The following is a 13,517-nucleotide window of genomic DNA, read 5'->3' as shown; positions in this document are numbered from 1 at the left end:
GTTTTTGTTTAGAGGTCTGTGTTCATATCAGATAATTTCCACTTGTATTAAAAGACAAAAACCATCCACATTCTGGTTGTTCTACGTGTTCTGTAACTATGGCTGTTCTGTTTGGTTGGTGGGTTTGGTATTTGCATGCTCTTGTTCGTTTGTTGGACTAGGGAATTCGTCTCAGAAACAGTATATAACAGGGGCACCTGGGTGGCTCAGTCAGTTAAGGGTCTGGTCTGCCTTTGGCTAAGGTCATGATCCCAGGGTACTGGGATCAGCCCTGCATCAGGCTACCTCCTCAGCATAGAGTCTGCTCTCCCTCTGCCTCCCTACAAATTCATGCTCTTTCTCTTTCTCTCTCTCAAATAAAGTCTTAAAAAAACAGTATATAACAAAGAAATAATTTTGACCTTCATCTGTACACTTAGCCTAAGGTTGCTCCTCCTTTCTTAGCTTTACTATTTATTCATGTCCAGCTGATAGTACTATGTCATGCTCACTTCTATTAGCAGGCTAAAATGGGGTAGAAGGAAGTCACTGAAGAATGAAGCAAATCTCCCTATTCAATTTGTGCTATCACTTAAGATCTTCTGTGAAGACTTCTACAGAATCAGTGGGTTTAGTCAAACTAATGAAAAGTCAGAATTATTTTTGTGACTGACTTAAAAGTAAGTAACCAACTGGGGCAGCATAGTGGGAATTTCAACACTATGGCATCCTATCACTTGCATCATCAACATTATGGATGCAAATTCTCAAACTAATGATCAAGCTCAGAAGTTAGCATTTCAGGAGAATTAAAGTTTTAATTTTTTTTAAGATTTTATTTATTTATTCATGAGAGACAGAGAGAGAGAGAGAGAGAGAGAGAGAGAGAGAGAGAGAGTCAGAGACACAGGCAGAGGGCTCCATGCAGGTTCCATGCAGGGAGCCTGATGTGGGACTTGATCCCGGGTCTCCAGGATCAGGCCCTGGGCCGAAGGTGGTGCTAAACCACTGAGCCATCCAGGCTGCCCCAGGAGAATTAAAATTTTCAAAAAGAAAAGATATACCTAGGACTTACTTGAAATTTTAAGTTAAAGACAAATGTAATATAACAGAACCATGCAATCATAAAGGAACAGCTTTATTATTCTCTTGAAAAAATCCTAGAAACCTTAATATGAAATAATATAAATAAACCTTACATTCTGAAAGCTGACATTTAAAATACTCTACACATTTCTGCGTATCAGTCTTTAAGTAGAAACAGACTTTAGGTCATTTCTACTTTTATATTTAAGTCAAAATATTGATTAGTAATACTAAATTACTAAAAAAAAAGATGCAATTAATAATTACAAGCCATTATATTTATATCAGTACTTACCTATACTAGAGGTATAATCAGTGGCTCCAAAGATCAACTCTGGTGCCCTATAGTACCGAGAACAGATATACGAAACATTGGGTTCTCCTCGGACCAGCTGCTTTGCACTAAAAAAAAAAACAAAAAACATAAATTCTTTAAGCGTAAACCTTAAAAGAATCTAAACTGCTATCATTCACAACACTGAACATTTATCTAAGATTCACATACTTTAATTCCACAACATGCAAAAAGGAAAAATATGAACCCTAACTATCTGACAAAAGAAACTTACAATTATAATAGTAATTAAAAAAAAATAACAGTAGCTTTTAAAGAATGCATTTGTCAACTGTCACCTAAAAAAAAAGAGACAAAGTCATAAAAGGATAAATGCTGAATTTCTTGTTGTCTTCTGTTCCTTGAAAACTACCTCTAAAATATAAAGAAGAGTAGAAAAAGAAAAAAGTATCTCCACCCACCAAAAGCATAGTACTGGATTATAAGAATAAATAATTCGTACCCAATCAATGTGTTTTTTTAACAGAAATTGATCACTCTCTTATAATTTGACTTCTGCATCAGAGTAAATATCCTGGGGTTTACCCAATCTACTTTCTTTTTCTACTTTGTTGGTCAATTTATTACTTGCCTAAATATTCATTACCCTATAAAAAAAGACATGCTCTCTCCTGTAGGTCAGAGACGATTCAGAGCTTCTGAATTCTAATTCTGCTGTTCTCAGTTACATGTTCTCTAATACAAAAAATTTTTTTAATGCTTGTGGCACTGTATATTAAACATTAAGTTAAATTTAGTTTCTTTTGAGATGTCTCTCAGGATAATTTAAAGATACACTGAAATAAACTCCTGTAGAAGCTAACTACTTTAGTATACAATGACAGCAAAGATAAACACAGGCAATCAATACAAACAACAAAATCAAAATAGTAAGAATGTAAGGGAAGGGAAAATTTTGAAGTAAAGGTATAGGAAATCTGACTAGAGACAAAAGAAAGTAGTCACAAAGATTTCAAAGTTTGGGCTTTCTTTTCTTCCATTATTTCTGGTCAGTGATAACCCTTAGCTGATCCTGTTCTTCCTTCATTACAAGTTTTAAAGGTGGGAGGCAGTTTATTCTTTAACATTCTCCCCAAGTACTGACACACAGCAACAATTTCATGAATTAATAAATATCAATCCTTGCTTTTAGACTGCATGAAAATTAAGATACCTTTCCAGCTTAGCTGATAAAACTTTTCTACCTTATAAAGGTGTTTTTTTTTTTTTTAATTAACAAGACTGATTCCAATTACATAGTCAAAAAATTCACTATAAGACAGAGAAGGTAATATTGGAAACTCTGCATCCTGTAGAGTTCAATACTTGATGAAGCTATCTTCTTTTTCTTCAGGTGAGGTTGGATGTTACTTTCCACCTTTTGAAGGATGAGAGCTTCCAATAGAGTGACTACAGATAGTTCCGAGAAAGCCCAATCAGCCCTTCACCTACTTCTACAGGCCTTATTTCATCCAATAAAAAATTACTAAGAGAGTAATACGTTTTGTTCAAGATACCACCAGCCTGGCCCTAAGATCCTAAAGTATATTTAAAACTCTACTTGCCTAAACCAACTGTTTAAAAACAAAAAAAGGCAGCTTTGTTATTTATCAGAGCAATTAAAAATGACCTATTATAATACAAGTGAAATCTCTATTTCACATATATTAGAACAAAGCAATTCCTATGTCCCAATAAAATGGTCCTTAGTAGCAGTGTTTTGACACTATGGTAAGAACAGAAACACCACTGAACTTGATGTCCTCAGTCTTTTTACAACTCATAACAGTCAGTCACTGTCAGTGGGGAAGATAACCTATAACAATAAAACTCATCTGATTTTGGCAGTTTGTCCACTTTGTTTCAAGCATCAGATAAGAGTTTTGATTTGATATACTTCAGCTTTTCTTACAGCTGAAGAAAGACTTAGAGCCTGCAAAATAAGCTAAATCCTACGATAGATAGGTGTCTGAAATCAGTTAACTGTAAAAAGGGGATGGTCTGAAGGAGCACACCATTATGAGACTAAGAATCGACTCATGATAAAGCAGATGTGCTTGTTTTTTTAAGACACTCTTAAGAGACACTCTATGGAAAATCTATCTTATGTTAAACCTAAAATTTAAACTGTGGGTTGATACAAAAGTATTAAAAAGAGGTGGAAATAGAGATATTAAATGTGGGTCAGTATCTAAAAAGAGCTGAATTGAAAAGAATTTGTGAGGATGAAAAAAATTGGAGAATCCAAGTTATGTGGCAATTATTAAGGGACTGAGAGGAGGGAGACTAATCTAGATGGAAAAAGGTTAACTGAGTTACATGAGGATATAAGCTTGGTTTCATGTTGAAAGGATAGATCAAAGAGGCAAAAGATGCTGAATACTATGAAGATAAAAAGGATGGAATCTTATTAACAATATAATGTTACCAAGGAATCATTTTAAGAAAACAAAGTACACTGTAATTTGCAGGAAAGTAGAATAAGAGAATTACAGAGGAAAAGGAAGAGTATACTGCTACTAAGGTTAACAGCGAAGTGAAAAAGAATGCGGTAACAAATGCTAATGTTTTTAAAAACTAGTTCTGGGGCACCTGGGTGGCTCAGTCAGTTAGGCAACCAATTCTTGGTTTTGGTTCAGTCATGAGACTGAGTCCTGCATTGGGTTCCCTGATCAGAGCAGAATCTGGTTGGGATTCTTTCCTTCTGCCCTTCAATCCCCACCCCCCACTTGCTCTTCACCCTCACCAATGAATAAATAAAATCTTAAAAAAATTAGTTCTTATTAAGAAAAACCCATAATAAAAAATTCAAACAATACAAAAGTACCATCAATGAAAAAGCAAGTTTCCCAAGCACACTATACTTCCAGTTTCCTTTTCTACTAGGAAACAATGTTATGGGTTTATTATATAGCATTCCAGAAATAAATAATCATATATCTATATACATGTGGCTATACTATGTTTTTAAAACACAGAAAAGAACATATTTTATATAGTTGTGACTTTGCTTTTAAAATATTTCTTAGACATCATTCCTTTCATTTTATTGACATTGCTCCTTTTAATTTCATAGAGAGCTAGCTCATTCTTTTTTACAGTTGCATGTATTACATTATATGCATATAATATATTTATCTGGTCATTTTCCTACTGACATTTACAAACAATGTTATGATAAAAATCCCTGTATACACACTATTTTAAAGTATTTCGGGGTAGCCCAGGTGGCTCAGCGGTTTAGTGCCGCCTTCAGCCCGGGGCGTGATCCTGGAGGCTCTGGGATCAAGTCCCACGTCAGGCTCCCTGCATGGAGCCTGCTTCTCCCTCTGCCTGTGTCTCTGTCTTTCTCTTTGTGTGTCTCTCAGGAATAAATAAATAAAATCTTAAAAAAAAAAAAAAAAAAAAAGAAATACTTTACTTTTAAAAAATATTTTATTTATTTATTCCTGAGAGATACGGGGGGGGGGGGGGGGGGGCAGAGACACAGGCAGAGGGAGAAGCAGGCTCCACGCAGGGAGCTCAGTGTGGGACTTGGTCCCAGGGCTCTAGGACCACGCCCTGAGCTGAAGGCAGGTGCTCAACCACGGAGCCACCCAGGACCCCAATTTTAAAGTATTTCTAAGGGAATAATTCCTACCGATTAAATTGCTAGATAAAAGACTATACACATTTACAATTCTGACAAAATCTGCCAAACTACTCTCACAAGAATCTGTAACTAGTGCATACTCCTTGAATAAGGACTATGGTATTTTTAGACTGATATTGTAAAAGGCATATAGTTTTTTAAAAGTATATGGAGTGGGAGGAGTGAAAAAAAAAGAGCTGGCTTACCTTCCAAAGTCACAGAGTTTTAAGACAGCTGTATCAGGATCCAGCAAGAGGTTCTGTGGTTTAATATCCCGATGACATATTCCAAAGGAATGGATATAGGCTAAACTTCGGAACAGCTGATACATATACAACTAGAAAAAACAGTAAAAATTAATCGAAGACAATCCTCCTAAGAATTTCATGTCTTTTCTATATTAGCTAATTAAAGCTCAATTAACTATGTTATATTTGCACCATTCTTTAATAATTTAAAAAAGGAAATGTCACAATGTGCTCTATAATTTTTTATTTTACTGATATCTTACCTCAAGACTCCTAAGATGGGCTTTATAAAAAAATACAAATGGTAAACCCAGAAAAGTATTCTAGATGTGACTAATATAACAATATTTAGATCAGAAGCCAAGTCTTCTGTTTAAGTTCATTATTCTTTATAAGTATGTATAATTTCATCTTTAGAAAAACATTTTTCTGAGATGTCAACCCTAGAGGTTATGGATACAAGGGACTGAGAAAACTCAAATGTGAACTGAGAAAAATCTATTATCAATGATCAAGACATCGGTAATTCTGTTACTAGCATATACCACTCTTCCTGTATTATCCTTCAGAAATAAGTAGACTTTAAAATGCTATTTAAAAATACATCTTTGCTGATTATTGACATCAAATTAAAGGAATATTTTATTTCAATTCTCTTACAAAAACAAATACACTGAGAAACTGAGTCGGAATGGAAGAGACTTAAGACTTTTAGGTAGGGTAGAGGACTCTATGAGGAAAGTGAGATATCTTATATCTGTTTATCCCAAGGTTGGTGATTAAATTTTTCTGACTACTCACCTTCTGATCTCTACCTCAAAGTTATAATCATGAAAAGAATTTTTGAAGTGATTCAAATCAAGGATACCAGTATCTTGGTTAAAACAACAACAACAACAATAGCAACAACAAAGACAGTAAAAGGTCAGAAAAAGTACTGATAGAAGGCACCACCTTTCAAAGGATACTGGTAAGACTTAATAGTTTCTTGAAGTTAACATGAGGCCTACTTCCTTTAAAATGGGCATTGATAAAAACTAAGACAAGTGAATTTCAGTATATCCTTAATGTTATACTGAACTAAAGCTGGAAAAGTTTAAGCCTTTTTAAAAATGAAGCATGATATAAAATGTATAATTGAGATAATAGATAAGTCAGTATTTTGTCCCCAAAGTTAGAATTAAGGGAGTTAGGTATCCATATAACCCTTTAAAAGTTCCTTATTCTATCATGGTATTATTGTCCACAGAATCCATCTCCAAGTCCTAAAGCTTACTCTCAGAGTTCTAAAAGTTTAATCTACTACCATTAAAAAAATGAGCTCCAATAAGAAACTGAGCCCACAGGCATTAATTTACTAAAGGAGAGATTGTACTAATTCTATGTCAGGGCGCTAATGTCTTGGTCAGCAATAATCAGTGGGAAAAAATGTTTTCTTTGTCAAAAATGCTTAAGAGCTTAAATGAGGTTACGGTGCCTTTTTACCACATTCATTCATCTGAAAGATCTAGTTTATATCGATTCTCCTCATGTTATCTTTCAAAAAAATAAAGAAGTAATATGCAATTTCATATTTATTTTGTTTCTGACTCTGGAAAAGTATATTTACAGGAAAATGGAGGCCTTCTCTACTATAAAGATAGCAATAACAATAACAAGAAAAATAACTTATCACATGCCAGGCACTATTTTAAGTGTTTTGCATGTATTTTCATTTAATCTTTATGTAATCAGTATTACTATTTATTTTACATATAAAGTACTGGAGCACAAAGATTAAGAAATTTACCCAAATCAGATACTAAATATTCTACAGTGGCTTTGGCAAGTATGCCTCCTTAATAATGATTTCTGTATTTTATCATATTTTTTTCTATTAAAAGTGTAAAAATGTAATAACCATTAAATAGCTTGATCATTCAGGAGAAACTAGAATGATAAACTCTTAGAAACTCAAGAGATATTTAGCACACTTTGAAATTTAAGATTTATTTATTATGTATAAACCAACCCTGTTTTACCCTTTTATTTAATTCTTGCAATCACTCTGTGAGATGCACACTTATCATTTTTACAGGTATGGTAACAGAAGCTCAATAAACAGTTTGATGAGTTATAAAGTTACCAAATCTAACTCAAGTCCAATGTCCTTTCTCCTCTTTGCTACAAACCTGTTTAAAAACAAATAAAGAGCAACAATTTTGTTTATGATTCACTAAAATGGTGTTAGCTTTCTTGTGTACTCAGACCATGTCCTCAAACACGTTTTTTTTTTTTTTTTTCAAGTTAAAAAAATAATTCAAGTTCACAATGATGATTTTCCTGGCATCTGTTTCAGACTTGAATTTTAAAGCCTACTTAGTTATAAAAGATGCTCATCATAAAGCAAAGGTGCTCAAAAACTCTTTTTAAAAAAGATTTTATTTTATTGATTTTTTTTTGAGAGTGAAAGAAAGCATGAGCAGGCTCCCTGCTCAGCAGGGAACCGGTGTGGGGATCCATCCCAAGGACTCTGGGATCATGATCAGCCAAAGACAGATGCTGAACCTACTGAGCCACCCAGGTGTCCCAAAACCTTCTTAACTTTATATTAACCATCATCAACTATAAAGTGACCTGTACTATGAAAACTGAAGAAAGGGGCAGCCCCAGTGGCTCTGCGGTTTAGCGCCGCCTTCAGTCCAGGGTGGGATCCTGGAGACTGGGGATCGAGTCCCATGTCAGGCTCCCTGCAAGGAGTCTGATTCTCCTTCTGCCTTTGTCTCTGCCTCTCTCTCTCTCTCTCTCTCTCTCTCTGTATCTCTCATGAATAAATAAAATCTTAAAAAAAAAAAAAAAGAAGAAAGATTTGAAGCAATAATGTAATATACTCAACTCCCCCAGAAAAAGTAAAAAAGTGGAAATCAAATAATTACAAAGGACTATAGCTGCCATTTTGGTGACATGTATGCTAAACAAGTTCTTATTAGATGGTGGATCCATGAAGGCAAGAGTTATATGTGTTTATTGCTTTTACTTCCAACTCCCAATCTAATATTTTTCACAAAAATAGTTTTTACAAAAGTAGGTAGAATAAGTGAATGAGAGCAACTTACTAATTTCAGACAATCATTTTTTATCTTTTTTAGATTCTTAAAACATAAGAATAGATTTGTGTCCTAAAATAACAATGTTCACGGCCAATAGCTCAGACTTGTGGGGGCTGTGATTATGCAAAAGAACCATCCTTTTTCCACAAGGGGGAAAAGTGTCAGATCTTTCTTTATATGCCCACTTTAATAAGCAAAATAATCTTTATTCTTTTTTAAAATACAATGCCAGAGATCTCATCCAAATACATGTTGTCAAAAACACAAACAACGCGGATGGCTTGGTGGCTCAGTTGGTTAAGGGTCAGCCTTCAGCACAGGTCATCATCTCAGGGTCCTGGGATCAAGCCCTGCACTAAGCACAGAGCCTACTTGAGATTTTCTCCCTCTCCCTCTGCTCCTTCCTCCCTGCTCATGCTCTGTCTCTCTCTGAATAAATAAAATCTTTAAAACAAAACAAAAGAAAACCCACAGAAAACACAAGGTTTTTCACTACATTGTTTGTAATAGCAAAAACAAAAACAAACACCTGAAGGGAAAATACATTAATAGGTGACCAGCTGAATAAATTAGGATACAGCCATATAGTACACTAATGTGAAACTCTAAAAATGGTCAAATAGCTATGTCTGTCTGTCTGTCTATATAGAGTGATCACCAGAATATATTTTTAACTTAGTATGTATGATAGAGGAAATGTACATTTGATGTAACTATTCACATAACAAGGAGGTGGAGGAATAATTATATATATTTGCTTATTTTTAAAATGGTAGGACTATAAAAAATTTAAATATTTAACTTTGAGGGAGAGAAGGAATAGTGTAGAAGAAACAGCTATAAAAGCTAAACTTATTTGACTCTATGTATATACCCTGTTTTATAGATTTTATTTTGGAACTATGTAAATATTTTATATTAATATGACATAAAACTTAAAGTAATTAAAATTTTTTTTCTGAGGGGGGGATGGTAGGGTCAGAGGAAAAGGGAGAGAGAGAATCTTAAGCAGGCTCCATGCCCAGCAGGGAGCTTGGTGTGAGCCTTAATATCACAACCCTGAGATCATGACCTGAGTCAAAATCAAGAGTCAGACACTTAACTGACTGAGCCACTCAAGCACCTCATTAATTAAAAATTTTTAAATGCAATCTATAGTAAAAGTAATATGAAATAAAGCTTAATGAGGCATAATCACACAGATTTAATGCTTAAGAGAGAAATTTTACTGTTTACATCTAATAAAATATACCATGGGAATAAAAAGAAATGGGATGCCTGGGTGGCTCAGCTGTTGAGCGTCTGCCTTTGACTCAGGGTGTGATCCTGGAGTTCTGGGATCGAGTCCCACATTGGGCTCCTGTAGGAAGCCTGCTTCTCCCTCTGCCTATGCCCCCGCCTCTCTCTGTCTCTCATGAATAAGTAAATAAATATTAAAAAAAAAAAAAAAAAAGAAATGCAAAGAGAGCTTAAATTGCTTTCACTTGGTGGTGGTACTGTCAGTATTATTATTCTATGACTACTGTATATAGAGTGTAGGACAAAACAAGTAATTATACTATCACTGAAAAATGGAATTTTTAGTGTAAGAAAAAGGAAATACAGATGTTAGATTGTTAAGCCCCCCAATACTTAATGAGCAATGTTGATATATATTAATATTTGAGATAAAAAGATATATTTTATCTTTGAAAAAATTATCTATGTATTTTCTAGTTCTGTCCACAAAAAGAACCCAGAAAGAGTAACCAACTCCGTAGCAATTAACATTCTTAACATCCAGACTGTGGTCTCTAAATATTATTTCTCACTAAAAGAATAAGGTCTCCTTGAAGAAAAGGCTGATTCCAAGTCTGGGGAAAAAATGTGTAAGATGAACCTAGAATATTACCATGCTAGAAAGAGAAGCTACTATCAAAGATTATTGAGACTCATGCAAGAAGTTTTAAAACAAACATAAAATAACAAATGAATACCTCTTTGGGCACTCTGGAGTATGTTATGAAACCAACTAATTATAAATTTTGGTAAATAAAGGGATATAATCAAATATATATCCTGAATTTTTATATAAACTGTACCTTAGGGTAATCAAATAGTTGACATGGGAAACTAGGTCAGCTTATAACCTTTTTTGCTGTTGTTGTTAATGATTTTATTTATTTGAGAAAGAGAGAGAGACAGAGAGAGAGAGTCAGTGGGGAGAGGAGCAAAGGGGAAGAAATCTCAAGCAAGCAGACTATGCACTGAGTGCAGAGCTTGATGCAGGGTGGATCCAAAGACCCTAAGATCAGAACCTGAGCTGAAACCAAGAATTGGATGCTCAACCAACTAGATCACCCAGGCATCCCCCAGCTTATAAATTAAGAAGGAATAGTAACATTTTGTAACCCTTGATAAATTAATGGATTTAGGCAATGATCAATGGTTACAAGCACCACAAAAAGATGGGACATTATGCTCTTCCTTAGGAAAGCTCTCAACAATACATAAGAAGTAGTCTTGAATTTTACAAAAATGTATCTAATCACCAATTTGCAGGAAATACAGAAGACAAAGGAACACATTAATACTACAGTAATCCAATCGGCAAAATTCAGACCAAGAAACTGCAGGTCAACTGATCCAGTTTTTTTAATACCAAAATTTAAGAGAGAATGAATGTGTAAATGAATGTATAAATTAAAAGAAACATTAGACATATATCAGCCAATTATAATATATGGACCTTACGTAGATTCCATTTCTAATGAAGAAACTTAAAAGCATATGTATACAATATTTTGGGAATAAACACAGTAGTTAGATATTTAATGATATTAATGATTTACTATTTATTTGTATAGATAAAGACAATGGTGTTATAACTAAACTTTTAAAAAGAAAGTCCCCATTTTTTATACATATATACTAAAAATAGTTACAGATAAAAATAATAATATCTGTGATTTGCTTCAAGATAAAGTAAATGGGGGAGTAGAGGGTGATACGGATGAAACAAGAATAGCCATGAGGGATGTCTGAATGGCTCAGCGGTTGAGTGTCTGCCTTCGGCTCAGGTAATGGTCCCAGTCAGGGGATTGAGTCCAGCATCGGGCTTCCTGCAGGGAGCCTGCTTCTCCCTCTGCCTATGTCTCTGTCTCTCTGTGCGTGTCTCTTATGAATAAATAAATAAAATCTTTTTCTTTTTTAAAAGGTAGCCATGAAATGATCACTGTAGAAACTGTATAATGAGTATTTGCGGGTTCATTATTCCATTTTCTCTTTTGTTTCTATTTGAATCTTCAATAATAAAAACAAATGTTTAGAATGACCAAAGAAAAGATCCTGAAATAAGTAAAATTTTTGTAGATACAGGAAAAGAAAGTTATTTGGCACATTTTATGTTAAGTGATGGGAAAATAGGTATTGGCTTTGCTATGGAGCAATACATGTCTGCTAGGAGGTAGGTAAATGTGGAGGGTTGATTCAACAGAGCTATTCTCTCTTGGAAACTCTACCAATTCAAAAGAATATAATCTATCTATTTTCATGATATTGCATTTTTTTTCTTGTTTTATAGTTATTTGTGTAGTCTTTTTTCTCCTTATTAGAGGAGGAATAAAATATTTTATTAAGCTTCACATTATTGTGCAATCATTTAGCATTTTTTTTTAAAGATTTTATTTATTTATTCATAGACAGAGAGAGGCAGAGACACAGGCAGAGGGAGAAGCAGGCTCCATGCAGGTAGGTACCCGAAGTGGAACTCGATCCCGGGTCTCCAGGATCACATCCGGGCTGCAGGCGGCGCCAAACCGCTGCGCCACCGGGGCTGCCCTCATTTAGCATTTGTTGTTTGCTAAATTAGAGTTGAAACAAAAACTGGTCTAACCATTGTGCATCTCTTATTAAATGTTCACATGTCATTTTTTAAATCTAGTGTTAAGATCTTCTCTTACTTTCTCATATGTTGAGTCCATGTTATAGCCCAGCAATGTTATATTGTGAGAAGGAAAGAAATGAGTACAATTTACCAACACAGAAGCTAAGTAGAAAATGGATCAGTAACTGTCCAAAAGCACTTAACAAAAAGCAGCAAAGTTGGATCTAAAAACTAGGTCTTTAGGAACTAAACCTAGGACTTTTTCTGCTTCATAAATCTATTGCCATTCTAAACTGAGAAGTTCAAAGATTACTCTATAGAGATTTCCAAGGGATATTCTTTTTTTTTTTTTTTTTAAGATTTTACTTATTCATGAGAGACACACACACAGCAAGGTAGAGACATAGGCAGAGGGAGAAGCAGGCTCCTTGTGGGGAGACTGATGCAGGACTTGATCCCAGGACTCCGGGATCATGACCTGAGCTAAAGACAGACTGATGTTCAACCACTGAGCCACCCAGGTACCTATCAAGGGATATTTTATTGTGCAGGTTATCTTGAATAGGACACTGCTATCCTAAAACTAGAATAAAGTACTAACATAAATTTGCAGTACAAAAACTGTGTCTTTTAGTTCCTACTATCAATTTAACCACAACCTCAACCAAGTTTCATAGGTCCAAATAAAATTATACTGGAATCAGATTTTTAAATTCCTAGCACTGAATTCAATAGGAATCCTGACTCCTTGTCATAATTATCTAGCTACCAAATTCCTGCTTTGGTACCAATTTTATCACTATAAACTTTAAAATTCTAACTATTAAGTAAAATTCAATAGTTAATCTTAAAACATTCAGAGTCAATGTCATTTTATTTTCTAGAGTCATTTCTATAAAGGATAAAATGCAAGAAATTATATTTAGATAAGCAGACTTTGAAACTTACTCCTAGTTAATTTTCACATCAATGGTTAAAAACTAATAATCTGAGTGTCAACCATATTTCGACAAATTTTTTTAAAGATCCGAACAATCTAATAATGATAATAATGATGATAATAATGTTTCTAATCAGCAATCACAACTTTAATCAGAATTATTCTGGATAAATTCCTAGTCACTCTGTCAGGAGTTCTTTCACAGAAGATGACATTAGGTAGTAAAAAAAATAACACCTTCATAGAGTCTGTACATACTTAAAATTACAGAATGTTTAAATTTTAGCTACAGTTACAATGTATCTACAAATGGCAATATAATGTTTAATCTGATCATATATATAT

At 34.2% G+C, this 13,517-nt stretch overlaps 1 protein-coding gene across 3 annotated transcripts in view; it reads right to left on the bottom strand.

Moving 5' to 3' along the window:
• Positions 1-13,517, bottom strand: part of GSK3B (glycogen synthase kinase 3 beta) — a 203,357-nt gene that overhangs the window by 69,976 nt on the left and 119,864 nt on the right. For all 3 annotated transcript variants that reach the window (XM_077884304.1, XM_077884302.1, XM_077884303.1), the window contains exons 5-6: positions 5,237-5,367; positions 1,361-1,467 (exon numbers count right to left, since the gene is read on the bottom strand). In XM_077884304.1, coding sequence (XP_077740430.1) covers positions 1,361-1,467; positions 5,237-5,367 — 238 coding nt within the window. The remainder of the gene's footprint in view (positions 1-1,360; positions 1,468-5,236; positions 5,368-13,517) is intronic.

This window comes from Canis aureus, chromosome 35, assembly GCF_053574225.1.
Source record: "Canis aureus isolate CA01 chromosome 35, VMU_Caureus_v.1.0, whole genome shotgun sequence".
Classification (NCBI taxonomy): Eukaryota; Metazoa; Chordata; class Mammalia; order Carnivora; family Canidae; genus Canis; species Canis aureus.
The sequence above is the reverse complement of the archived record's forward strand: the minus strand, read 5'-3'. Positions and strand labels throughout refer to the sequence as shown.